Source organism: Heterocephalus glaber, unplaced genomic scaffold (genome assembly GCF_053883595.1).
Source record: "Heterocephalus glaber isolate CG9 unplaced genomic scaffold, H.glaber_assembly_v1.0 deba00000122, whole genome shotgun sequence".
Taxonomy (NCBI): domain Eukaryota; kingdom Metazoa; phylum Chordata; class Mammalia; order Rodentia; family Bathyergidae; genus Heterocephalus; species Heterocephalus glaber.
The window spans coordinates 14863564-14891155 of NW_028258138.1; the positions used below are offsets into that span (position 1 = coordinate 14863564).

General features: G+C 44.8%; 1 protein-coding gene, 1 long non-coding RNA gene and 1 pseudogene across 4 annotated transcripts in view; 2 read left to right on the forward strand and 1 right to left on the reverse strand.

The window, feature by feature from the left end:
• The window catches only part of LOC110348612 (uncharacterized), a 337086-nt gene that overhangs the window by 70834 nt on the left and 238660 nt on the right, over positions 1-27592 (forward strand). The gene's annotated exons all lie outside the window — the stretch shown is intronic.
• Positions 255-20878, reverse strand: LOC106009200 (uncharacterized). The gene is made up of 10 exons (XM_087211240.1): positions 20230-20878; positions 19969-20094; positions 19507-19560; positions 18630-18754; positions 15793-17997; positions 12566-14818; positions 10459-11988; positions 7232-9484; positions 5678-6654; positions 255-5017 (listed from the first exon to the last, which is right to left on the reverse strand). The coding sequence occupies exons 1-5, from the start codon at positions 20876-20878 to the stop codon at positions 17242-17244; spliced, it is 1710 nt and encodes a 569-aa protein (XP_087067366.1). The 3' UTR covers positions 255-5017; positions 5678-6654; positions 7232-9484; positions 10459-11988; positions 12566-14818; positions 15793-17241.
• On the forward strand, positions 21056-26519 carry LOC147830357 (cytoplasmic dynein 1 light intermediate chain 2 pseudogene; annotated as a pseudogene).

The window sequence follows — 27592 nt, forward strand, 5'->3', positions numbered from 1 at the left end:
TCTTCTTGAATTCAGCAGTGAATCCATCTGGACTTGGGCTGTTTTTAGTTGGTAGTTTTTAAAATTAATTCTTCAATTTCACTCATTAGATTTCATTGGATTGTTAAAGATTTTTATATTTCCTTGGTTGAGTTTTGGTAATTATTATGACCCAGGAATCTATCTTTTTCTTCTGAATTCTCCAATTTATTTGAGTATAGATTCTTAAATTAGTTAACTAGTACCATCTGGATGTCAGCAGTGTCCTTTGTGGTTCACCTTTTTCATTTTTAATTGCATTGATTTGTGTCTCTTTTTTTATATAAGATTGGTTAGGGTGTTGTCTATTTTATTTATTTTTTCAAGCAGCTCTTCAATTAATTGATTCTTTGTATTGTTTTTTACATCTCAATTTCATTAACTTCTACTCTGATCTTTATAATTTCCTTCCTTATGCTAGGTTTGGATTTGAATTGTTCTTGTCTTTCTAGGACCATCAGGTGCATCATTAGGTTGTTTGGGCTTGCTCTATTTTTCTGATGTAGGCATTCACAGATATACTTCCCTTTTGGGACTGTTTTCATTGTGTCTCATAGGTTCTGGTATGTTGTACTGGCATTATTGTTTGATTCTATGAACTGTCTAATTTCTTCCTTGATTTCTTCTGTTACCTATTGATTTTTCAAGACTGTATTAATCTATGAGTTTTCATATTTCTGCTTTCTTTTGCCATAGATTTATTTCATTGCAGTGTGATCTGATAATATGTATGAGATAATTTTGATTCTTTTGGATTTACTTAAGCATGCTTTATAGCTTATTTTGAAGACAGGACCATATGGTGCTGAGAAGAATGTGTATTCTCCTGTTGTTGAGTGGAATACTGTAGATTTCTATTAAGTTCATTTGTTTGAAGGTTTGGTTCAACTCTAATATCTCTTCATTGATTTTTTTTGGTCTGGTCAATCTGCTTCTGAGAGTGGGGTATTGAGGTCTCCCATAATTTTGTTGGTGTTTATCTTTTTGTCATGTCCAGTAGTGTTTATGAAGTTATGCATACTGGCATGTGGTGCATATATTTTCTTATAATTATCTCTTACTACTGAATTGTTCCCTTAATGAATATGTAGTGACCTTTTATCCTCTTTTGATGAGTTATGGCTTGAAGTCCACTTTGTCTGAAATTAAGATAGCTATTCCTGCTTTGTTCTGAGCTCCTGTTGTATGAGTATTGTTTTCCATCCTTTGATTTTTAAACTGTGAATTTCTTTCTGCATTTAATGTGTTTCTTGTATACAGCATTTGATTGGTTCTTGTTTCTTGATCCATTACTGCCAATCCATGTCTTTTGATTGGGAATTGAAATCATTCACATTGAGAGTTATCACTGAAAGTTATTGACTTATTCTTATCACTGCATTGTTTTTCTGCTGCTGATTTCCTTTTCCCCCCCTTTTGCTTAACTGCTCACCTTGTCTGGTGCATTTATTTTATTTTATTTATTGGCATTGTTGGCTTCATTGTCTCTTTCTAGGCAATCCTGGAGATATTTTTGTGGTGTTGGTCTAGTGGTCATTAATTTCTTGAGATGCTCTTTTTCACAGAAATACCTTGTATCTCCACCAATTATGAAAGACAGTTTTACAGGATATGTAAACCTGGGTGGAAATTGCTTCCTTTTAGGGCTTAAAACACTTCACTCCAGGTTCTCCTGTTCTTCAAAGTTTGTGTTGAGAAGTCTACTATAATTTTAAGGGGTTTACCTTTATAAGTTATTTGTTACTTTTATGTAACAGCTTTTAAGATTCTGTCCCCATGCTGGATTTCTGGAATTTTCATTATGGTATGTTGTGGAGAGGTTCTCTTTTGATTTAGCTATTTGGGACTCTATATGTATCATTACTCATAAGTTTAATTCTTTCCCTATATTTGCTTTGTTTTCTATTATTATTTTTGTGTATAGGATTTCTATGTCATTTGTGCTGTCTTCTGATTTTTTGCTAATTCCAAATATTCTCAGATTAATCTTCTTTTCATCACCTAGCAGCCGTTGAATCCATTTTTCAAGTGCTCTCTCTTTTTCAAATGTGCCTCTTAAAAACTAGTTTCTGACAGCAGTCCTATTTTTCAATTCTGACACGTGGTCCTTGCATTGGAGGACAGAGTGTTTGCTGCCCATAACTTTCAATCTCTCAGATTTCTGTTTAGAACATTTTAATGGGCTCTAGTTCTTTACTAAACTGTTCATTCATGTTTTGTGTCATTTTGTTTAGCTCAGCAAGCCAATTAAGTGATCTGTTTTAAAACATTCAAGATGGGGCTATAATTTATGTGTCTCACTACCAGGATGCTCTGAATGACCTTTGGTCCATGCATGACTGTACCATAGGGTACCATAGGACAGTCCCATCAGGTACAAACTGCCTGACAGGACAGTCATGATGTCCCACCAGTGTATCAAGCTGATGGGAACATGTTAAAAAGCCCTCTAGGTGACTCTAATGCATACACAGGTTTGAGTGCTACTGCTCTAGATCTAGCACTGTGCCTGCTCAGCTAGATCCCAAAGCCTTAAGCCAAGTCTACCTGTCATGATGGATATTTATTGCCTTGCTCCTTGCTTAGGACTGGCCTGGCCTCTTACCTTCCTTACCAGCCTTGAATTCCCTTTCCTGCATAAATCTTCAAAGGGCTATTTCTACTTTTAACATGGAATTGCCTGGCTTTGTCCAGTATTGAAGTGTTTAATGGGGAAAATATTTCAGTACTAAAACTGGGAAAGTTCCAAGCAAACTGGAATGGATGAAAACCCTAAATGAACAAACCCATTAATGCATTCAGTATGTTAATTTATAGAAAAATGGGCAAATAGGATTATTGATTCTTCAGATATCATCTCATTTTCAAACAAAATAAACAAAAGCCAAAAGGAAGACTGAAATTATGGAATATAGGCATGCTAATTGTATATTTGAATAATTTTCAGCATCAAATACCTTACATTTTAACCAGGACTATTCAAAGGAAGCAGCTCTAGTGGAGTCTGGTTTTTCAAATGAACTTACTGTGTGATCTCAGGCAAACCACTGAATTTTTGTTTTATCTGTGCTTGGGATGGTAATATAAATTTTTCCCTAATTACATTTCAGGGGATGAGTTGAAGATAAATGAGATTAAGTGGTGTCTGTATAATTATTCTGCTTCTTGTTGGCTGCTATATAAACATGTCATTTTATTTGCAATAACAAACACATATACAGATACTTTCCAAAGAGAACATAGTATCTTTTGCAAGATCTGAGAATAAATCAAAGGTAGCATCTAACCATCCCAGGTGGAAGTGATTTCTTTTGAATTCCTGCAGGGCTTACAGTCTAGAACAAATTTTTCAGCCTTGATTGCTCATTAGAGTCATTTGGGTATCTTAAAAATCAACATTTCCCCCCAAACCAACATGAATTAGTGCCAAGGCTTTCCTTTCCCCTCCAAGGGCCGGACTTAATTGTTCTCTTTGGTACCAATTCACTGGTGGTCTTAAGTTTACCACACAAATTCAAATGTGCAGCCAGATAGGAGAATCATGAGCCAAAAAATAATTTTAAAACTTTAGTCATAAGCATTATCAGGAGAATTGTAAGAAATGCAAAAATTAGCCATTCCCATCCCCTGTCAATCTGGTTAAGTAGATCAAGAATGGAGTTCAGGAATCTACTTGCCACACAAGTTTACCTGATGGTTCTCATTGAAATGGTTTTATTATAGACAGATAAGTTAGATAGAAATATTATAGGTAGTCAGATAGGGCTGGGCCCTCAAGAGTTGGGACGAAGGTGAAACACATCACAACTGGGGCCAGAGATGCATCTGTTGGAGACCAGACCTCAAGATAAAAATGAAATGACTAGGCCTGCAGACTTCCTCAAAAAAAAATACTGGCCCTAATGAAGTCTAGATAGACATCCCCTGGTGGGTGACCAAGATCTCCAGACCCATCATTTCCTAGGAAAAGTCTTTGTTCTTTCCATGCACCCTTGTTATGTGACTTGTTCCCCCAGTGGATGAATATTACCTAAGCGACTATACTTGTAATCTTAATTGGTTAATCATAGTTGCAACCCACGTGGATTTTACTCTCTAAAACTTCCCTGTAAAGTGGGGCCCCTTCTTGCCTCTCAGGAGCTATCCTATCAATAAATATCTTCCTACTCTTAACCTCTGTTGTTCCTAGAATTCATTCTTTGATTTTCAGAGAACTCAAACTCGCCTTCAGACGTCTAACAGGTTGGGAGATATAATATTTTCCTTTTTTTATTCATTAAGTTTATTGGTACATTTAGGTATACATTATGATCACATTCATCATTGGGAATTTGTACCTGTACATGATATATCTTGGTTCTTATTTTTGGGAGATATAATATTTTCATATTTCATCTTATATCAGTTTGAAGATAGTCACCGTTAGAAACTTCAACTCTGACATTTATTTTTTTCATACCATGTATCACATGTTAAGTAGAGGGATCAGTATATAGGAGGTAATAAATGTGTACTAATTGAGGTTTGCTAATCTTTGTTCATTGAGTGACAGTGATTTCAGCTTTTAGAGTGTAGAGTGGTAGGTCCTACAATTTGAGGCTGCTCTAAAAATTATAGATGTCTCTGTTCAGCCTGACATAGATAAGGTGATGGAAGAGCTCAGTATATATCTCCAGTGTTCAGATCCTCACCTGGTTTGACAGTGCCCCCACAGTAGGAAGATAACTCAACATTTTGGATTAATGTTTTTTGCTGGTTTGTGTTTCAGCTTCTAAGATGGCTCAGTGAGAGATCTGATGTAAACTTTTTAAATGTACCAGTCAAAAGAAATTAGCAGAGTGCATTGTGATATCCAAACCAAAGATTTTATTTAATTATTTTTTTTCCTCTTATGATCTAATTTCTGGATTTTGATTCAGCAAACAATGATCCATTGAGCTTGCTAGGTGTTATCACAGCTTCTGAGATGAAAGCCCCCAGAATATTTTGAGTTTTCCTGCTGAAAAATCACAACAGAAAAGCAGAGCCTTTGGATATAATAAAATTGTCAAAAGCTTTTGGTCATATCATGGTTGACTTGACAATTTAGTATATGTGCCGCCGAAGTGAGGATTCGACTTGATGGGTTAACAAGGTCTACCCAGTTTGTAGCAAAAGGCCAAGATAAGCAAATGTTGTGCCCAGATTTCAAGGTCCCGAAAGACCACCAAGGAGCCAATTCCAATGTAAACACATGAGGGTCGTTTATTCAAGCTCGAGCAGGGACTCCCAACCGTCACCGCTGCAGCGGGTCAAGATTGAGAGCCCTGACTCCAAATCAGCAGGGGTTTTTATAGTAGTTACAGCAAGGTTCTAGATTGGCAATTAAACCTGACTGGTTGTGCCTTGTGTACCCAAGCTGCAAATGGTTACACCTGGGACATTGGGGTAGCTGTTGCCAGGGGACGGCTGAACACTTATCACAAGCAGGTGGGCAAAGTACATCTTGTGGTTTTAGGTCTCACATTTCCCCCTTCACATGTAACTCTAGAGGCCCAATCATGGGTGTTGGGGGGTTAAATCTACTGGGACCTAAGCACCATTAATTGTACAGAGCTAGCACGTTCTCCAAGGGTTAAGCAAGGGGCCCAGTAGAGAAGAGATAAACAACACTCTTTACCTAGGGCAGCACAAAGTCTTTTCATAATTATGACTGTCGATGACACAGTCTGAGCTTGAGAGGATTGTCACGGTTTTTGGACACCTGCCATGAGGGGATGTAATCCTCTAGAACGGCGTGTGAATCTGCGGGACGGACGTGAGTGTAATGTATGCACGAGGCAATCCCGTCAACCTTGAGAGCGGTGGGCATGGTCAGGACAGTAACATAGGGTCCTTTTCAATGAGGCTCAAGGTCCTTCTGTCGATGTCTCCGGACAAAGACCCAGTAGTGATGGGGCTCGGGAGGTGGTCCGGACTCTAACAGGGCCTTTAATTTAGGCCAGATGTCTTTGTGAACACACTGGAGGCTTTGTAAGGAAGACAACATTTTAATGGGAGGGGTCACCCCAAACATGATTTCAAAGGGAGTTAGTCCCATCTTATAGGGAGAATTGCACACCCCATAGAGGGCAAAGGGAAGGAGAATCACCCAGTCACCGCCAGTCTCTAAGGTTAATTTAATTAAGGTCTCTTTTAGAGTTCTGTTCATTTTTTCTACCTGCCCTGAACTCTGGGGTCTGTAAGCACAATGTAATTTCCAATTTGCCCCCAGTACCTGTGCTAAACCTAGACTCACCTTGGAAATGAAGGGGGGTCCATTGTCTGACCCTTACATTACTGGGAAACCATACCTTGGCAAGATGTCTTCTAGTAACTTTTTAGCCACAATCTGTGCCGTCTCATGTTTGGTGGGAAAGGCCTCTGTCCATCCTGAAAAAGTGTCTACAAAAACTAGCAGGTACCTGTAACCATACCTTCCAGGTTTTACCTCAGTAAAGTCCAATTCCCAGTATACGCCGGGTCGGTTTCCTCTCAATCTGTTGCCTGGGTTGGCTTTATCGTGAGTAGCATTTGTCAATTGGCAGGCTTTGCAGGTGGCAATGATACGCTCAGTTTCTGGAGGTCTTGCATTTTTCGAGTGCCCATGTGGGTGGCCTGGTGCATTTTGGAGAGAACTTGTTCTCCCAGTGCTTCAGGCAGGATGACTCTACAGTCAGACAGTCTCCACCATCTTTTGAGGCATTGGGCCATGGGCAGTTGTTTTATCCACTTTAAGTCTGCCTCAGTATACTGGGGAGTTTCTGGTAAGGCAGTGCCCCCTTTATCAGGCAGCTGAATGGTCAGGGTCAGATCAGCTTCTAGGGCTATTTTTTGAGCTGTCTGGTTGGCCAAATTATTTCCTTGGGCAATTGGAGTTTGGTGCCTGGGACAGTGAATAATAGCCAATTTCTTTGGCAGCCATAGGGCCGCCAGTAGCACAAGAATTTCTTCTCTGTTTTTAATAGTCTTTCCTTCAGCTGTTAACAGTCCCCTTTCTCTGTAAATGGTCCCATGTATGTGAGCAGTAGCAAAAGCATACCTGCCGTCTGTGTATATATTTAGCTTTTGGCCCTTTCCCAGCGTCAGTGCTTTGGTTAATGCTATGAGCTCTGCTCTCTGTGCTGATGTTCCAGTGGGCAAGGGTTCAGCCCAAACAACCTCAGTCTCAGTGACCACAGCCATCCCTGAATACCTTTGGCCATCCTGAACAAAGCTGCTCCCATTGGTGTACCAGGTATCTTCAGCATCTGGCCATGGCTGATCTTTCAGATCTTCTCGAGTCCCGTGTACCTGAGCCAAGATGTCAGCGCAGTCATGCAGCGGGGCCTCTAGGTCTAGGTCAGGCAATAATGTCAGGCATTGCTGAGCCATCTATCTGGAGACTGTTTTAGAACCCCTTCAATGGCGTGGGGGGTGGTTACATGCAGTTCTTGGCCCAAAGCTAACTTATCAGCATCTTTGACCATCAGGGCTACGGCAGCGATCATCCTTAGGCATGGGGGCCATCCAGCTGCAACAGGATCAAGTTTCTTGGACAGGTATGCTACTGGTTGGTGCCATGGGCCCAGGTATTGGCCTAGGACGCCCTTGGCAACTCCTTTGTTTTCAATGTAAAAGTAGAAGGGCTTAGTGACATCGGGCAAGCCCAAGGCTGGTGCTGACAACAAGACAGCCTTAATTTGATCAAAGGACTTTTGTAGTTTTTCTGTCCATTGAAAGGCCTGATTGTCTTTAGTTGCCTTATAAAGGGGCTTCGCAAGTTCTGCGATCCCCGCTATTCATAAGCGGCAGAAGCCAGCCAATCCCAAGAATTCTCTAACTTTCCGAGGAGAATCTGGTGTGGGTATCTTAAGAACTGTCTCTTTTCTAGCATCTGATAGCCATCTTTGCCCCTTTTAAAGTATGTAACCCAGGTAGCTTACCTCAGGTTTGCAGATTGGGGCCTTTTTGGCAGATGCCCGGTATCCCAGTTCCCCTATGACTGTTAAGAGTTTCTTGGTTCCATCTAGGTAGTCCTCTCGTGTCTCAGCTGCTATAAGGAGATCATCTACATATTGTAATAATTTGAATGAAGTTTCCATACTGGCAACAAGGGGGTATTCCAGGCCGACTGGCATGGCCTTAGAATTCCCTGGGCAAGTAGCCTCCTGATGTGTGGAGTTATTCCCTTGCGGGCCTCTAGAGACATGGGGTATTGGCAGACCCATGCCGGGTCTGCCCCTGGTTTTATTTCCACAAATACAGGTGCTCTGTGCTTGGCGAGCCCCATGCCCCCAGTCTCTGCCCAGGCTTTAGGGAACATAGTCAGCCACTGGTCTATATCAGGGCTTGGCATGGGCTGCTTTTGATGTAGCCTATACTCATCTTCTAGGCTTATAGTTAACACTTGGATGGGCTTTCCTTCTTGGTAAATCATGAATGAGTGGGTTACCCAGCCCACTCCCAAGTCTGCTGTTCTTCGGGTAGCCTATGAATACTTTTTCATGCCTGTGGCCCATTGGACCCAGGAAGTTTTGTCAGATATATGACCATGTGGTTTGAGCAGGACTGAATGTTGAGCACCGGTATCTACCAGGAACTCAACGGGCTCCCCCTCCACTTTAAGGGTTACCCTGGGCTCAGGGAGGGGCACCGAGCCCCATTCCCCCTAATCACTTAGTTCATCCATGGCCAGGACGGAGGCCTTTGAACGGCTTCCCTGTTGCTTTTTGGGGCACTCCTTAGCCCAGTGGCCTTCCTCTTTGCAGTAAGCACATTGATTTTTCTCCAACCGGGGGGGCTCCCTGCATTCCCCCTTACCTTGTCCTTCCACCGCAATCCTTCTCAGGTGACATTCACGTTCCCTTGGCTCTCCTGCAGTAGTGGCCAGAAGGATCCAAGCCAGGTTTCAGGTCTGGCAGTTGTCAGCTTTCACTTGTCTTTCCTCTGAGGTTTCCCTGTTGTTATACACTCTCTCTGCCACTACCACTAAGTCCTGAATGCTCTTTTCTCCTAATCTGTCTACTTTCTGTAACTTTCTCCTAATATCTGGCATCGCCTGGTTGACAAAATGTATTATTACAGCTGCCTTTGTCTCATTTGCTTCTGGGTCCATAGGAGTATACCTACGGAAGGCTTCCTGAATTCTTTCTAGGAAGGCTGCAGGGCTTTTGTTTGGCCCCTGTTGTACATCCCCTACCTTGGCCAAATTGGTGGGCTTTCAAGCAGCCGCTTTGAGACCTCCCAACAGAGCCTGGCATTAGACTCGGAGCCTCTCCTTACCTTCTGCTGTGTTGAAGTCCCAGTCGGGCCGGGACAAAGGAAAAGAAGTGTTGATAGTATCAGCATTGGTAGTTGGTTGACCATTGTCACCAGGAACCAATTTCCTGGCTTCATTTTGGATTCTCTCTCACTCCTCTGTGGTAAACAGGATCTGGAGGAGCTGCTGACAATCATCCCAGGTGGGCTGATGAGTGAACAAAACAGTTTCTAACAGGTTAATCAAATCTCTAGGGTTGTCTGAGAATTTGGTGTGTTGAGTACGCCAGTTATAAAGGTCACTAGTGGCGAAGGGCCAGTAGTGATGATGCTGGTTACCATGTTCATCAGGGGGCCCTGTCACCCTTAGTGGGAGAATAGTGGAGTCTGCCGGTCCTGCCGGTGAGGTGGCACGCTGGTGGGGAGTGTTCTGGGCGGGGCCATCCCCGCTGCCGGTGCCCGGAGCCGGCCCTCTTTCCCCAGCTCCGGATGGGGCCAGAACTTCTCCCCCTGCCTGCTGTTGCAGGGGAGTGGAGAGAGAGTGGTAAGGGGGGGGAAGGAGATCTTCCTCGGTTCCTCCTTGGAGGACCAGGTAAAGCGGCGCGGTCAGCTCATTGTCAGTTTGCCTTTTTCCGTTGCATTTTCTGGGAGTCTTTTTACAGGCTGCCAGGATTACCTCTGGCTGCTGTTTCTGTGGAGGCAAAAAGGGCTTGACCCGTGGAGGGGGGTCACATATTAGATTTTCCCAAGTAACAATACCTAGATCAAAGGTCCCCTCAGGTGGCCATCCTATCCCAAAGGCAGGCCACTCCGAGCTACAGAGGGTGACAAGTTTAGTCTCTTTAACTTCTAAACTCAGGTTATGAGCACGCTCCCTAATTTCTTTAAAATGGCTCATCATGAGGGACAGGGGGGTGGTCACGGTCTGTCCCATCATCTCAGTCCAAGTTACATGATAGACAGACAAACACAACAGAAACACAAAAAGCAAGACAAAACAGTCCTCTGCTCGATCGGAGGCAAAACTGCTCAGAGACTCACGGGGCACTCCGTCCCCTCCTATGGGGTCCGGAACGTCTTCCAGGACCCCAGGTCGGCAGCCCTCCAGCGCGTCTGCCTAGACCGTCTGCCGACCTGTTCAGAAAAATGGGCCCCAGACTTTACAGACACAGAAACACTCACCAGCCAGCATCGACCCTCCAGTACGGGGATCCTGGGGGTCTTGGGGATCCCGGACGAGCCCCCAAATGTTGTGCCCAGATTTTGAGGTCCCCAAAGACCACCAAGGAGCTGATTCTGATGTAAACACACGAGGGTTGTTTATCCAAGCTCGAGCAGGGACTCCCAACCGTCACCGCCGCAGCGGGTCAAGATTGAGAGCCCTGACTCCAAATCAGCAGGGGTTTTTATAGTAGTTACAGCAAGGTTCTAGATTGGCAATTAAACCTGACTGGTTGTGCCTTGTGTACCCAAGCTGCAAATGGTTACACCTGGGACATTGGGGTAGCTGTTGCCAGGGGACGGCTGAACACTTATCACAAGCAGGTGGGCAAAGTACATCTTGTGGTTTTAGGTCTCACATTTCCCCCTTCACATGTAACTCTAGAGGCCCAATCATGGGTGTTGGGGGGTTAAATCTACTGGGACCTAAGCACCATTAATTGTACAGAGCTAGCACGTTCTCCAAGGGTTAAGCAAGGGGCCCAGTAGAGAAGAGATAAACAACACTCTTTACCTAGGGCAGCACAAAGTCTTTTCATAATTATGACTGTCGATGACACAGTCTGAGCTTGAGAGGATTGTCACGGTTTTTGGACACCTGCCATGAGGGGATGTAATCCTCTAGAACGGCGTGTGAATCTGCGGGACGGACGTGAGTGTAATGTATGCACGAGGCAATCCCGTCAACCTTGAGAGCGGTGGGCATGGTCAGGACAGTAACATAGGGTCCTTTTCAATGAGGCTCAAGGTCCTTCTGTCGATGTCTCCGGACAAAGACCCAGTAGTGATGGGGCTCGGGAGGTGGTCCGGACTCTAACAGGGCCTTTAATTTAGGCCAGATGTCTTTGTGAACACACTGGAGGCTTTGTAAGGAAGACAACATTTTAATGGGAGGGGTCACCCCAAACATGATTTCAAAGGGAGTTAGTCCCATCTTATAGGGAGAATTGCACACCCCATAGAGGGCAAAGGGAAGGAGAATCACCCAGTCACCGCCAGTCTCTAAGGTTAATTTAATTAAGGTCTCTTTTAGAGTTCTGTTCATTTTTTCTACCTGCCCTGAACTCTGGGGTCTGTAAGCACAATGTAATTTCCAATTTGCCCCCAGTACCTGTGCTAAACCTAGACTCACCTTGGAAATGAAGGGGGGTCCATTGTCTGACCCTTACATTACTGGGAAACCATACCTTGGCAAGATGTCTTCTAGTAACTTTTTAGCCACAATCTGTGCCGTCTCATGTTTGGTGGGAAAGGCCTCTGTCCATCCTGAAAAAGTGTCTACAAAAACTAGCAGGTACCTGTAACCATACCTTCCAGGTTTTACCTCAGTAAAGTCCAATTCCCAGTATACGCCGGGTCGGTTTCCTCTCAATCTGTTGCCTGGGTTGGCTTTATCGTGAGTAGCATTTGTCAATTGGCAGGCTTTGCAGGTGGCAATGATACGCTCAGTTTCTGGAGGTCTTGCATTTTTCGAGTGCCCATGTGGGTGGCCTGGTGCATTTTGGAGAGAACTTGTTCTCCCAGTGCTTCAGGCAGGATGACTCTACAGTCAGACAGTCTCCACCATCTTTTGAGGCATTGGGCCATGGGCAGTTGTTTTATCCACTTTAAGTCTGCCTCAGTATACTGGGGAGTTTCTGGTAAGGCAGTGCCCCCTTTATCAGGCAGCTGAATGGTCAGGGTCAGATCAGCTTCTAGGGCTATTTTTTGAGCTGTCTGGTTGGCCAAATTATTTCCTTGGGCAATTGGAGTTTGGTGCCTGGGACAGTGAATAATAGCCAATTTCTTTGGCAGCCATAGGGCCGCCAGTAGCACAAGAATTTCTTCTCTGTTTTTAATAGTCTTTCCTTCAGCTGTTAACAGTCCCCTTTCTCTGTAAATGGTCCCATGTATGTGAGCAGTAGCAAAAGCATACCTGCCGTCTGTGTATATATTTAGCTTTTGGCCCTTTCCCAGCGTCAGTGCTTTGGTTAATGCTATGAGCTCTGCTCTCTGTGCTGATGTTCCAGTGGGCAAGGGTTCAGCCCAAACAACCTCAGTCTCAGTGACCACAGCCATCCCTGAATACCTTTGGCCATCCTGAACAAAGCTGCTCCCATTGGTGTACCAGGTATCTTCAGCATCTGGCCATGGCTGATCTTTCAGATCTTCTCGAGTCCCGTGTACCTGAGCCAAGATGTCAGCGCAGTCATGCAGCGGGGCCTCTAGGTCTAGGTCAGGCAATAATGTCAGGCATTGCTGAGCCATCTATCTGGAGACTGTTTTAGAACCCCTTCAATGGCGTGGGGGGTGGTTACATGCAGTTCTTGGCCCAAAGCTAACTTATCAGCATCTTTGACCATCAGGGCTACGGCAGCGATCATCCTTAGGCATGGGGGCCATCCAGCTGCAACAGGATCAAGTTTCTTGGACAGGTATGCTACTGGTTGGTGCCATGGGCCCAGGTATTGGCCTAGGACGCCCTTGGCAACTCCTTTGTTTTCAATGTAAAAGTAGAAGGGCTTAGTGACATCGGGCAAGCCCAAGGCTGGTGCTGACAACAAGACAGCCTTAATTTGATCAAAGGACTTTTGTAGTTTTTCTGTCCATTGAAAGGCCTGATTGTCTTTAGTTGCCTTATAAAGGGGCTTCGCAAGTTCTGCGATCCCCGCTATTCATAAGCGGCAGAAGCCAGCCAATCCCAAGAATTCTCTAACTTTCCGAGGAGAATCTGGTGTGGGTATCTTAAGAACTGTCTCTTTTCTAGCATCTGATAGCCATCTTTGCCCCTTTTAAAGTATGTAACCCAGGTAGCTTACCTCAGGTTTGCAGATTGGGGCCTTTTTGGCAGATGCCCGGTATCCCAGTTCCCCTATGACTGTTAAGAGTTTCTTGGTTCCATCTAGGTAGTCCTCTCGTGTCTCAGCTGCTATAAGGAGATCATCTACATATTGTAATAATTTGAATGAAGTTTCCATACTGGCAACAAGGGGGTATTCCAGGCCGACTGGCATGGCCTTAGAATTCCCTGGGCAAGTAGCCTCCTGATGTGTGGAGTTATTCCCTTGCGGGCCTCTAGAGACATGGGGTATTGGCAGACCCATGCCGGGTCTGCCCCTGGTTTTATTTCCACAAATACAGGTGCTCTGTGCTTGGCGAGCCCCATGCCCCCAGTCTCTGCCCAGGCTTTAGGGAACATAGTCAGCCACTGGTCTATATCAGGGCTTGGCATGGGCTGCTTTTGATGTAGCCTATACTCATCTTCTAGGCTTATAGTTAACACTTGGATGGGCTTTCCTTCTTGGTAAATCATGAATGAGTGGGTTACCCAGCCCACTCCCAAGTCTGCTGTTCTTCGGGTAGCCTATGAATACTTTTTCATGCCTGTGGCCCATTGGACCCAGGAAGTTTTGTCAGATATATGACCATGTGGTTTGAGCAGGACTGAATGTTGAGCACCGGTATCTACCAGGAACTCAACGGGCTCCCCCTCCACTTTAAGGGTTACCCTGGGCTCAGGGAGGGGCACCGAGCCCCATTCCCCCTAATCACTTAGTTCATCCATGGCCAGGACGGAGGCCTTTGAACGGCTTCCCTGTTGCTTTTTGGGGCACTCCTTAGCCCAGTGGCCTTCCTCTTTGCAGTAAGCACATTGATTTTTCTCCAACCGGGGGGGCTCCCTGCATTCCCCCTTACCTTGTCCTTCCACCGCAATCCTTCTCAGGTGACATTCACGTTCCCTTGGCTCTCCTGCAGTAGTGGCCAGAAGGATCCAAGCCAGGTTTCAGGTCTGGCAGTTGTCAGCTTTCACTTGTCTTTCCTCTGAGGTTTCCCTGTTGTTATACACTCTCTCTGCCACTACCACTAAGTCCTGAATGCTCTTTTCTCCTAATCTGTCTACTTTCTGTAACTTTCTCCTAATATCTGGCATCGCCTGGTTGACAAAATGTATTATTACAGCTGCCTTTGTCTCATTTGCTTCTGGGTCCATAGGAGTATACCTACGGAAGGCTTCCTGAATTCTTTCTAGGAAGGCTGCAGGGCTTTTGTTTGGCCCCTGTTGTACATCCCCTACCTTGGCCAAATTGGTGGGCTTTCAAGCAGCCGCTTTGAGACCTCCCAACAGAGCCTGGCATTAGACTCGGAGCCTCTCCTTACCTTCTGCTGTGTTGAAGTCCCAGTCGGGCCGGGACAAAGGAAAAGAAGTGTTGATAGTATCAGCATTGGTAGTTGGTTGACCATTGTCACCAGGAACCAATTTCCTGGCTTCATTTTGGATTCTCTCTCACTCCTCTGTGGTAAACAGGATCTGGAGGAGCTGCTGACAATCATCCCAGGTGGGCTGATGAGTGAACAAAACAGTTTCTAACAGGTTAATCAAATCTCTAGGGTTGTCTGAGAATTTGGTGTGTTGAGTACGCCAGTTATAAAGGTCACTAGTGGCGAAGGGCCAGTAGTGATGATGCTGGTTACCATGTTCATCAGGGGGCCCTGTCACCCTTAGTGGGAGAATAGTGGAGTCTGCCGGTCCTGCCGGTGAGGTGGCACGCTGGTGGGGAGTGTTCTGGGCGGGGCCATCCCCGCTGCCGGTGCCCGGAGCCGGCCCTCTTTCCCCAGCTCCGGATGGGGCCAGAACTTCTCCCCCTGCCTGCTGTTGCAGGGGAGTGGAGAGAGAGTGGTAAGGGGGGGGAAGGAGATCTTCCTCGGTTCCTCCTTGGAGGACCAGGTAAAGCGGCGCGGTCAGCTCATTGTCAGTTTGCCTTTTTCCGTTGCATTTTCTGGGAGTCTTTTTACAGGCTGCCAGGATTACCTCTGGCTGCTGTTTCTGTGGAGGCAAAAAGGGCTTGACCCGTGGAGGGGGGTCACATATTAGATTTTCCCAAGTAACAATACCTAGATCAAAGGTCCCCTCAGGTGGCCATCCTATCCCAAAGGCAGGCCACTCCGAGCTACAGAGGGTGACAAGTTTAGTCTCTTTAACTTCTAAACTCAGGTTATGAGCACGCTCCCTAATTTCTTTAAAATGGCTCATCATGAGGGACAGGGGGGTGGTCACGGTCTGTCCCATCATCTCAGTCCAAGTTACATGATAGACAGACAAACACAACAGAAACACAAAAAGCAAGACAAAACAGTCCTCTGCTCGATCGGAGGCAAAACTGCTCAGAGACTCACGGGGCACTCCGTCCCCTCCTATGGGGTCCGGAACGTCTTCCAGGACCCCAGGTCGGCAGCCCTCCAGCGCGTCTGCCTAGACCGTCTGCCGACCTGTTCAGAAAAATGGGCCCCAGACTTTACAGACACAGAAACACTCACCAGCCAGCATCGACCCTCCAGTACGGGGATCCTGGGGGTCTTGGGGATCCCGGACGAGCCCCCAAATGTTGTGCCCAGATTTTGAGGTCCCCAAAGACCACCAAGGAGCTGATTCTGATGTAAACACACGAGGGTTGTTTATCCAAGCTCGAGCAGGGACTCCCAACCGTCACCGCCGCAGCGGGTCAAGATTGAGAGCCCTGACTCCAAATCAGCAGGGGTTTTTATAGTAGTTACAGCAAGGTTCTAGATTGGCAATTAAACCTGACTGGTTGTGCCTTGTGTACCCAAGCTGCAAATGGTTACACCTGGGACATTGGGGTAGCTGTTGCCAGGGGACGGCTGAACACTTATCACAAGCAGGTGGGCAAAGTACATCTTGTGGTTTTAGGTCTCACATTTCCCCCTTCACATGTAACTCTAGAGGCCCAATCATGGGTGTTGGGGGGTTAAATCTACTGGGACCTAAGCACCATTAATTGTACAGAGCTAGCACGTTCTCCAAGGGTTAAGCAAGGGGCCCAGTAGAGAAGAGATAAACAACACTCTTTACCTAGGGCAGCACAAAGTCTTTTCATAATTATGACTGTCGATGACACAGTCTGAGCTTGAGAGGATTGTCACGGTTTTTGGACACCTGCCATGAGGGGATGTAATCCTCTAGAACGGCGTGTGAATCTGCGGGACGGACGTGAGTGTAATGTATGCACGAGGCAATCCCGTCAACCTTGAGAGCGGTGGGCATGGTCAGGACAGTAACATAGGGTCCTTTTCAATGAGGCTCAAGGTCCTTCTGTCGATGTCTCCGGACAAAGACCCAGTAGTGATGGGGCTCGGGAGGTGGTCCGGACTCTAACAGGGCCTTTAATTTAGGCCAGATGTCTTTGTGAACACACTGGAGGCTTTGTAAGGAAGACAACATTTTAATGGGAGGGGTCACCCCAAACATGATTTCAAAGGGAGTTAGTCCCATCTTATAGGGAGAATTGCACACCCCATAGAGGGCAAAGGGAAGGAGAATCACCCAGTCACCGCCAGTCTCTAAGGTTAATTTAATTAAGGTCTCTTTTAGAGTTCTGTTCATTTTTTCTACCTGCCCTGAACTCTGGGGTCTGTAAGCACAATGTAATTTCCAATTTGCCCCCAGTACCTGTGCTAAACCTAGACTCACCTTGGAAATGAAGGGGGGTCCATTGTCTGACCCTTACATTACTGGGAAACCATACCTTGGCAAGATGTCTTCTAGTAACTTTTTAGCCACAATCTGTGCCGTCTCATGTTTGGTGGGAAAGGCCTCTGTCCATCCTGAAAAAGTGTCTACAAAAACTAGCAGGTACCTGTAACCATACCTTCCAGGTTTTACCTCAGTAAAGTCCAATTCCCAGTATACGCCGGGTCGGTTTCCTCTCAATCTGTTGCCTGGGTTGGCTTTATCGTGAGTAGCATTTGTCAATTGGCAGGCTTTGCAGGTGGCAATGATACGCTCAGTTTCTGGAGGTCTTGCATTTTTCGAGTGCCCATGTGGGTGGCCTGGTGCATTTTGGAGAGAACTTGTTCTCCCAGTGCTTCAGGCAGGATGACTCTACAGTCAGACAGTCTCCACCATCTTTTGAGGCATTGGGCCATGGGCAGTTGTTTTATCCACTTTAAGTCTGCCTCAGTATACTGGGGAGTTTCTGGTAAGGCAGTGCCCCCTTTATCAGGCAGCTGAATGGTCAGGGTCAGATCAGCTTCTAGGGCTATTTTTTGAGCTGTCTGGTTGGCCAAATTATTTCCTTGGGCAATTGGAGTTTGGTGCCTGGGACAGTGAATAATAGCCAATTTCTTTGGCAGCCATAGGGCCGCCAGTAGCACAAGAATTTCTTCTCTGTTTTTAATAGTCTTTCCTTCAGCTGTTAACAGTCCCCTTTCTCTGTAAATGGTCCCATGTATGTGAGCAGTAGCAAAAGCATACCTGCCGTCTGTGTATATATTTAGCTTTTGGCCCTTTCCCAGCGTCAGTGCTTTGGTTAATGCTATGAGCTCTGCTCTCTGTGCTGATGTTCCAGTGGGCAAGGGTTCAGCCCAAACAACCTCAGTCTCAGTGACCACAGCCATCCCTGAATACCTTTGGCCATCCTGAACAAAGCTGCTCCCATTGGTGTACCAGGTATCTTCAGCATCTGGCCATGGCTGATCTTTCAGATCTTCTCGAGTCCCGTGTACCTGAGCCAAGATGTCAGCGCAGTCATGCAGCGGGGCCTCTAGGTCTAGGTCAGGCAATAATGTCAGGCATTGCTGAGCCATCTATCTGGAGACTGTTTTAGAACCCCTTCAATGGCGTGGGGGGTGGTTACATGCAGTTCTTGGCCCAAAGCTAACTTATCAGCATCTTTGACCATCAGGGCTACGGCAGCGATCATCCTTAGGCATGGGGGCCATCCAGCTGCAACAGGATCAAGTTTCTTGGACAGGTATGCTACTGGTTGGTGCCATGGGCCCAGGTATTGGCCTAGGACGCCCTTGGCAACTCCTTTGTTTTCAATGTAAAAGTAGAAGGGCTTAGTGACATCGGGCAAGCCCAAGGCTGGTGCTGACAACAAGACAGCCTTAATTTGATCAAAGGACTTTTGTAGTTTTTCTGTCCATTGAAAGGCCTGATTGTCTTTAGTTGCCTTATAAAGGGGCTTCGCAAGTTCTGCGATCCCCGCTATTCATAAGCGGCAGAAGCCAGCCAATCCCAAGAATTCTCTAACTTTCCGAGGAGAATCTGGTGTGGGTATCTTAAGAACTGTCTCTTTTCTAGCATCTGATAGCCATCTTTGCCCCTTTTAAAGTATGTAACCCAGGTAGCTTACCTCAGGTTTGCAGATTGGGGCCTTTTTGGCAGATGCCCGGTATCCCAGTTCCCCTATGACTGTTAAGAGTTTCTTGGTTCCATCTAGGTAGTCCTCTCGTGTCTCAGCTGCTATAAGGAGATCATCTACATATTGTAATAATTTGAATGAAGTTTCCATACTGGCAACAAGGGGGTATTCCAGGCCGACTGGCATGGCCTTAGAATTCCCTGGGCAAGTAGCCTCCTGATGTGTGGAGTTATTCCCTTGCGGGCCTCTAGAGACATGGGGTATTGGCAGACCCATGCCGGGTCTGCCCCTGGTTTTATTTCCACAAATACAGGTGCTCTGTGCTTGGCGAGCCCCATGCCCCCAGTCTCTGCCCAGGCTTTAGGGAACATAGTCAGCCACTGGTCTATATCAGGGCTTGGCATGGGCTGCTTTTGATGTAGCCTATACTCATCTTCTAGGCTTATAGTTAACACTTGGATGGGCTTTCCTTCTTGGTAAATCATGAATGAGTGGGTTACCCAGCCCACTCCCAAGTCTGCTGTTCTTCGGGTAGCCTATGAATACTTTTTCATGCCTGTGGCCCATTGGACCCAGGAAGTTTTGTCAGATATATGACCATGTGGTTTGAGCAGGACTGAATGTTGAGCACCGGTATCTACCAGGAACTCAACGGGCTCCCCCTCCACTTTAAGGGTTACCCTGGGCTCAGGGAGGGGCACCGAGCCCCATTCCCCCTAATCACTTAGTTCATCCATGGCCAGGACGGAGGCCTTTGAACGGCTTCCCTGTTGCTTTTTGGGGCACTCCTTAGCCCAGTGGCCTTCCTCTTTGCAGTAAGCACATTGATTTTTCTCCAACCGGGGGGGCTCCCTGCATTCCCCCTTACCTTGTCCTTCCACCGCAATCCTTCTCAGGTGACATTCACGTTCCCTTGGCTCTCCTGCAGTAGTGGCCAGAAGGATCCAAGCCAGGTTTCAGGTCTGGCAGTTGTCAGCTTTCACTTGTCTTTCCTCTGAGGTTTCCCTGTTGTTATACACTCTCTCTGCCACTACCACTAAGTCCTGAATGCTCTTTTCTCCTAATCTGTCTACTTTCTGTAACTTTCTCCTAATATCTGGCATCGCCTGGTTGACAAAATGTATTATTACAGCTGCCTTTGTCTCATTTGCTTCTGGGTCCATAGGAGTATACCTACGGAAGGCTTCCTGAATTCTTTCTAGGAAGGCTGCAGGGCTTTTGTTTGGCCCCTGTTGTACATCCCCTACCTTGGCCAAATTGGTGGGCTTTCAAGCAGCCGCTTTGAGACCTCCCAACAGAGCCTGGCATTAGACTCGGAGCCTCTCCTTACCTTCTGCTGTGTTGAAGTCCCAGTCGGGCCGGGACAAAGGAAAAGAAGTGTTGATAGTATCAGCATTGGTAGTTGGTTGACCATTGTCACCAGGAACCAATTTCCTGGCTTCATTTTGGATTCTCTCTCACTCCTCTGTGGTAAACAGGATCTGGAGGAGCTGCTGACAATCATCCCAGGTGGGCTGATGAGTGAACAAAACAGTTTCTAACAGGTTAATCAAATCTCTAGGGTTGTCTGAGAATTTGGTGTGTTGAGTACGCCAGTTATAAAGGTCACTAGTGGCGAAGGGCCAGTAGTGATGATGCTGGTTACCATGTTCATCAGGGGGCCCTGTCACCCTTAGTGGGAGAATAGTGGAGTCTGCCGGTCCTGCCGGTGAGGTGGCACGCTGGTGGGGAGTGTTCTGGGCGGGGCCATCCCCGCTGCCGGTGCCCGGAGCCGGCCCTCTTTCCCCAGCTCCGGATGGGGCCAGAACTTCTCCCCCTGCCTGCTGTTGCAGGGGAGTGGAGAGAGAGTGGTAAGGCGGGGGAAGGAGATCTTCCTCGGTTCCTCCTTGGAGGACCAGGTAAAGCGGCGCGGTCAGCTCATTGTCAGTTTGCCTTTTTCCGTTGCATTTTCTGGGAGTCTTTTTACAGGCTGCCAGGATTACCTCTGGCTGCTGTTTCTGTGGAGGCAAAAAGGGCTTGACCCGTGGAGGGGGGTCACATATTAGATTTTCCCAAGTAACAATACCTAGATCAAAGGTCCCCTCAGGTGGCCATCCTATCCCAAAGGCAGGCCACTCCGAGCTACAGAGGGTGACAAGTTTAGTCTCTTTAACTTCTAAACTCAGGTTATGAGCACGCTCCCTAATTTCTTTAAAATGGCTCATCATGAGGGACAGGGGGGTGGTCACGGTCTGTCCCATCATCTCAGTCCAAGTTACATGATAGACAGACAAACACAACAGAAACACAAAAAGCAAGACAAAACAGTCCTCTGCTCGATCGGAGGCAAAACTGCTCAGAGACTCACGGGGCACTCCGTCCCCTCCTATGGGGTCCGGAACGTCTTCCAGGACCCCAGGTCGGCAGCCCTCCAGCGCGTCTGCCTAGACCGTCTGCCGACCTGTTCAGAAAAATGGGCCCCAGACTTTACAGACACAGAAACACTCACCAGCCAGCATCGACCCTCCAGTACGGGGATCCTGGGGGTCTTGGGGATCCCGGACGAGCCCCCAAATGTTGTGCCCAGATTTTGAGGTCCCCAAAGACCACCAAGGAGCTGATTCTGATGTAAACACACGAGGGTTGTTTATCCAAGCTCGAGCAGGGACTCCCAACCGTCACCGCCGCAGCGGGTCAAGATTGAGAGCCCTGACTCCAAATCAGCAGGGGTTTTTATAGTAGTTACAGCAAGGTTCTAGATTGGCAATTAAACCTGATTGGTTGTGCCTTGCATACCCAAGCTGCAAACGGTTACACCCTAGCTGTTGCTAGGGAACGGCTGAACACTTATCACAAGCAGGTGGGCAAAGTACATCTTGTGGTTTTAGGTCTCACAGCCTATAGCAGCCACCTACAGAACCCTGTCACCCTGTTTGCATGCCAGTGTATTTATTTAGCTCTTCAGCCACCGCTCTTTCTGGAGGAGCCAATTTTTTCTTTTTTTCAAAGTTGACTTTTGTTTTCTGAACCATGCCAACATTCCAGTCACATGAGAGAACCTGAACTGGTTTGAACCCCAAATTCAAAGTACTGTTTGTACTACAAACATGTTACAGTTGTCAGCGAGCAGTACACAAACACATTGGGAAGGGGAGATGGAAAGTGAATGAATACTCTCGCCTGGGGTTGGTTGCCAGGTAGAATGCTACATTTCTGAAGGTCCAGCCAACTGTAATCAGCTTCCCAAAAGTCTGCTGTATACAGTCCTTGCAAGACAAAGCTTTGTTAATGTTAAGTACAGCAGCTGAGCTAGGTAATTAAATAAAACCTTTAGTAACAATTGGGGAAAGAAGGCCTCCACCTGGAATTCCTCAGTTTTTTGACAGCAAAGCAGGTCTAACAACCCCACAATTATGAGAGCTCAGGGACATTTATATATATGAAAGCCCACTGTTACATTTTTTTGGTGTGGCTCATTTTAAGGAAATAAACTAGAGAAATTCCTCACATATTTCATTCCACAAATGTTCTATAAAATTCTTCTTGCATTTGGCCTCTTATAATATCTTTTTACAATATGAACCAAGAAACTCAGCATTTTAAAGGCAAATTATCATTTTCTATGATTTGTGATTTAAACTGTGAGTATTTAAAAATTGTAATAAGACTTTGAATACAATTGCCAACTAATTAAAATAACTTTACTTTATTTTCTGCTTCATTTGGACTGATATCATTAAGCAAATTTTCGAGGGCTAAGGAAATGAAAAAATACTTTATTTTCTTTACCCCAAGTGGTATATTAGATACCTCCCCATGTGCTTCTAAAACCATTGGCTCCACTGTAGAAAAATGACTTTTCAGAGTGTGGCTAAAGTGGTCATTAGAATTTCAAAATAGGATGAAATGTCCATGAATAGGAAACAGATAATTGGATATTCTATCAGATGGAATAAATGTCATCTTTGCAATTGTTTGTCCATATTCCCTTTTTCGGTTATTTTAATACTTGTGCTTATCGGATTATTAGGTCCTCCAGCAGGCATTATTGTAAACTTTTAATATACAGCTCCCAAGAGATGGACGGTAAAAATAACCAGAATAAATTACTAATGAATGTTCCAACCAGTAAATAGGGTAAAGTTTTGAAATACCTTCTAACGTGTAAAAAGCCTCCTAAATTATGCTCTACCTTGAATATATTTGATTATATTAAAATTTATTGAATATTGAGCTGCCAGTATATTCTAGCTGCAAACAAATGTCAGGTCTGTTGGTCTTATTATTAGAGATTGAGGTAGGGACCGTGGAAATTCTTGGGAAGTATTATTGGGTTTTCTGAAACTGTGAAAACTTAGCAGAGCATTTAGTGATTCTTTTCAGATGAACATTTTAGCCTTTCTTTGGTATTTTGCCATTGAACTTTCCTTTAGGTTGTTAAGATAAAGGGTTGTGATGGTTAAATGGTATGAGTTTATTTTTATTTTTGTTTTTGTTTTTTGAGAGAGGGTCCACTGTGTGGTATATGTTGGCCTTAAACTTGGGGTGATTCTCCTGCCTCAGGCTTCTGAGTGCTGGGATTACAGGTGTGCATCACCATGGCTAGCTCAAATAGTATGAACTTATAGGTAACATTGTTTTTCTTCCTTCCTAGTTCCTTGAACTATGAAAGAAAAAACAGTATTTATTGAGCATTCATTATGAGCCAGTGTTTTTTTTAATGTGGTTAATGAATATAAATACTTCAGGAAAACTACTGAGTTTGTACTACAGGTTAGGAAACAGATTCAGAGAAGTTAAGAATCTTGCCTGATAACACCTTCCTACTTAGTGGGGCAGCACGATTCAGACTGAGGTTGCTGCTTCACAAGCCTACACTCTCTCCAACTATGAAGCAATGGAAGGCTAGATGTCATAACAGGTTTTAGAAGCCATCAGTAAAACAAATAAATGCGAGTAGAGGTGGGGTGTTCATGGAGGAAGACAGAGGGCTAAGGAGAAGCTTAAAAAAGAGAATTACTGAATGAGTCCCTGTCAGATCCAAACTGCTTCATGTATTTATGTTATGTGCTTTACTATCTTCCTTAGGAATTTATAGTATTATCAATATGAGGAAACCACTTGGTTTGTGACCTTAGAAAGAGAAACAGACTTATTGAAAGTGGAGTGTTTAGACAACAGGGCTACTTTTGAATTCCAAATTCTAAAGCATGTGTCAGAGGACAAGATTTTGTATTTTGTATTTCATGTATGAAGTCAAACAAAAACATATAGAACTGCATTTTAGCTTCTCCATGTTTTATATGAGACAAAGAAAATATGCTAGGGTAAACTTTCAAAAAATAAGAGCCAGTAGAGGTGGCAAGATGGCTCCAGTGGGGGTAGAGAAAAAGCTGCTGCTGGGTCCCAATGGGCCTGTGGTGGCTGCCTCTGGCAACTTAACCAGTGAAGAGGAGGAGGGCCAGAGCCTGTGGTCTTCTATCCTGAGTGAAGGGTTCACCCACGCCAGGTCCAAGCTGCCATCCAGCAAGAACATCCTGGTCTTCAGTGAAGATAGTTCTGGTAAAACAACTCTCATGACTAAACTACAAGGAGCAGAGCATGGCAAAAGAGGAAGAGGACTAGAGTATCTCTACATCAGCATCCTTGATGAGGACTGAGATGATCATACATACTGCAATGTGTGGCTTCTGGGTGGAGACCTCTACCACAAAGGCCTGCTGAAGTTTGCAGTTTCTGCTGAATGCTTGCCAGAGACCATGGTCATTTTTGTTGCAGACATGCCTAGGCCTTGGACTATAATGGAATCTCTACAAAAGTGGGCTAGTGTTTTACATGAGCACATTGATAAAATGAAAATTCCACCAGAAGAAATAAGAGAACTGGAACTAAAGTTTGTGAGATTTTCAAGACTATATGAAGTCTGAAGAAGGTTGTCAGGGTTCCCCACAGAGAAGAGGGCCTCTCAACTCAGGCTCTGATGAAGAAAATGTTGCCCTGCCTCTGGGTGACAACATGCTGACTCATAAGCTGGGGATCCCAGTGTTGGTGGTGTACACAAAGTGTGATGCAGTAAGCATCCTCGAGAAGGAACATGATTACAGGGATGAGCACTTGTACTTCATCCAGTCGCACCTTCAGAGGTTCTGCCTCCAGTATGGAGATGCCTTGATTTACACATCAGTGAAAGAAGAGAAAAATCTCAACTTGTTGTATAAGTACATTGTTCATAAAACATATGGTTTCCACTTTCCCACACCTGCCTTAGTTGTGGAAAAGGAGGCAGTTTTTATACCTGCAGGCTGGGACAATGAAAAGAAAATAGCTATTTTACACGAAAATTTCCTAACTGTGAAACCAGAAGATGCATATGAAGATTTTATTGTGAAACCTCCTGTAAGAAAGCTGGTCCATGACAAAGAGTTGGCAGCAGAGGATGAGCAGGTGCTCCTAATGAAGCAGCAGTCACTCCTTGCCAAGCAGCCAGCCATGCCCACAAAAGCCTCCAAATCCCCTGCAAGAGGACCCTCTGGCTCTCCAAGGACTCAGGGCTGGGGAGGGCCAGCCAGTGTGCTGAGCCCCTCCCCAGGAACATCAGTAAAGAAGCCAGACTCAAACATCAAAAATAATGCAGCAAGTGAAGAGGTGTTGGCCAGCTTCTTCAATAGTCTTTTGAGTTAAAAAACAAGTTCTCCTGGAAGTCCTGGTGCTGGTGGTGTACAGAGTACAGGCAAGAGGTCAGGACAAAAGATTGTGTTGTCAAATGTTCAGGAAGAACTGGGTAGAATGACTTGAAAATCAGACTCCATGATAACAAACTCTTCAACTGAAAATGAAGCCTGATCCTCCTTAAAATGCACATGTCAAATGACCAAATAGCGATGTATAGTGATCTGCTAAGACCAGGATTTTTCTGATACAGCACATGCTATCAGTTTCTTGGGGTAGGGGAGATGAACTTTAAAAAAACACTTCACTGGCTTGTCCCATGTGTGAAATGCACATTTTGGAACATTATGTGTCAGACCCCTTATTAAGGATAACCCTTGGACTCTTTGGGCATGTAGCTGTCACATAGAAAGAGCACAGCTGGTCTTGTGGAGCAGAGGAAAGGGCCCACTTTCCATCAGAGTGGAGCAGATGAGACCAGGAGATCAATCAGTTGGTGGTTAGTCTGACCAGTTGTGTGTTAGCAAATTCACCTTTTCTTGGGAAGCAGATTAAGTAGCAGAAAGTCCAGGAAAGAAAGACTAAAAGGAGGAATGAGAGAAGTGATGGTGGGGAAACTGAATGTTGAGGGAGGCAGAGGAAGGAGGAGATAAGCAGTGTTAGTAAATACTGTGCTCAGTAGAGTCAAATAATCATTGTTTAAGACTTAAAATTAGAAGCATTTCCAAGCTAAACACTAAGCAAAATGGGACTTATAGTGGTTACATCTGGTGTTTGTCTTTAAAATGGAAAAATAAACCCAACCTAAAAGATATGGCCCAGGTAAAGGCCATGGATTGGTCTTTCTAAAAATTCAACAGGAATGTTGCTAGATTATTTTATTTTGTTTGCACTTTCTTTTTGGGGGGTTGGCATTTTAAAATCAGTATTTAAACTGAAGAAATTATTGTGTTTTATTTAACGAAGTTGAAAGTGACTGCTCTGTACATCATTACCTTTTAACAATGTTGATGCTGTAAGTGAAAGTTCACTGTCATCTCTATGCTAAGTTCATTGGTGTTTTTAACATAAAATTAGGACTGCAGATTATCTCCCCACCAGCCTTAGTCCAGGGCGTGGCTCTGTCCAGGTACAGTATGCAGTCATGTGGAACCTTGCTTTCTAGCGCTGGGAAAAAAAAGATGTCTCTAATTACTGGCTTCAATAAACATGAATCCAGACTGCAAAAAAAAAGAGCCAGTAATACAGTAAATGGAAAGCTGCATGCTTTAAAGTGTTTGGATGTCATGATGAAATCTGGACATATTCTTGTATGTTTAGCTTTCTATAAGAATGAGGTAAATTGTCAACAGAATTTTCCAGAGTTTGCAAAAGTACATAATATCATCATCTATGGTGAGTATACTGTCAGTCTAACCTGCCATATTCAACCCTTGAGATCAGATCATTTGCAATAAATTAAAAGCCAATATGATATTTCTGAGGCATTTTAAAATAAGAGCTCATTAATGAAAAAACTGCACTTTTAGTGCAATGTACTTATTGAATAAGGCTTTGTGATGACTTTTTTTTTGGTACCAGGGATCAAACTTGTGTCCTTGCACTTGCAAGGCAGGTGGTGGAAACACTGAGCTAAATCCCCGGCCCTGTGATGACTTTTTAAAGAAATCTTTGGAGAATAAAGATGGAAAATTAAAGGAACTATTTAGTAAATCCTCCACTAACTAGAAATTCAATAAACCAACAGATTTGCCACGTATTTTCATGTATTTGAGTTAACTGCATTTTTTCAATTATATAGCCTTTACCTATACTTAAATCAAAAAGGTTAAAAATCTTTTTATATAAAGTATATAAAATTACTTTATATATGAAGATAGATGTAAAGGACCAGGACTTTTTTTAGCTAAAAAATTAGATGGTTGTTATTTAATTTAGATGACACATTTTGACTCTGCAACACAAAAGACTTTGTGTCTCCTTACGTCATGGGTACCCAACAATACCCATATAGTTTTACTTGAGGCTTTTCTGTACCCTATTATTTGCTGTCTTTTCCTTCGTAACTACCAGAACTTCAAGAATTCCCAATTTCTTCAAGTATTCACTAACTGAGGGTAACTAGAACATTAATGACTGATTAGAGATAACCCACAGTTTTTAGGCTTGGAAATGGTAAAGAAGGGACATGTAAGGAGGAACATTTAAAACAAAACAACAAACACAGAGAATAGGTCAACATAACAAAAAGCATCTTTTAAATCAGCAAGAACATTCCTCTATAATTATGTTACTTTTGATGGTAA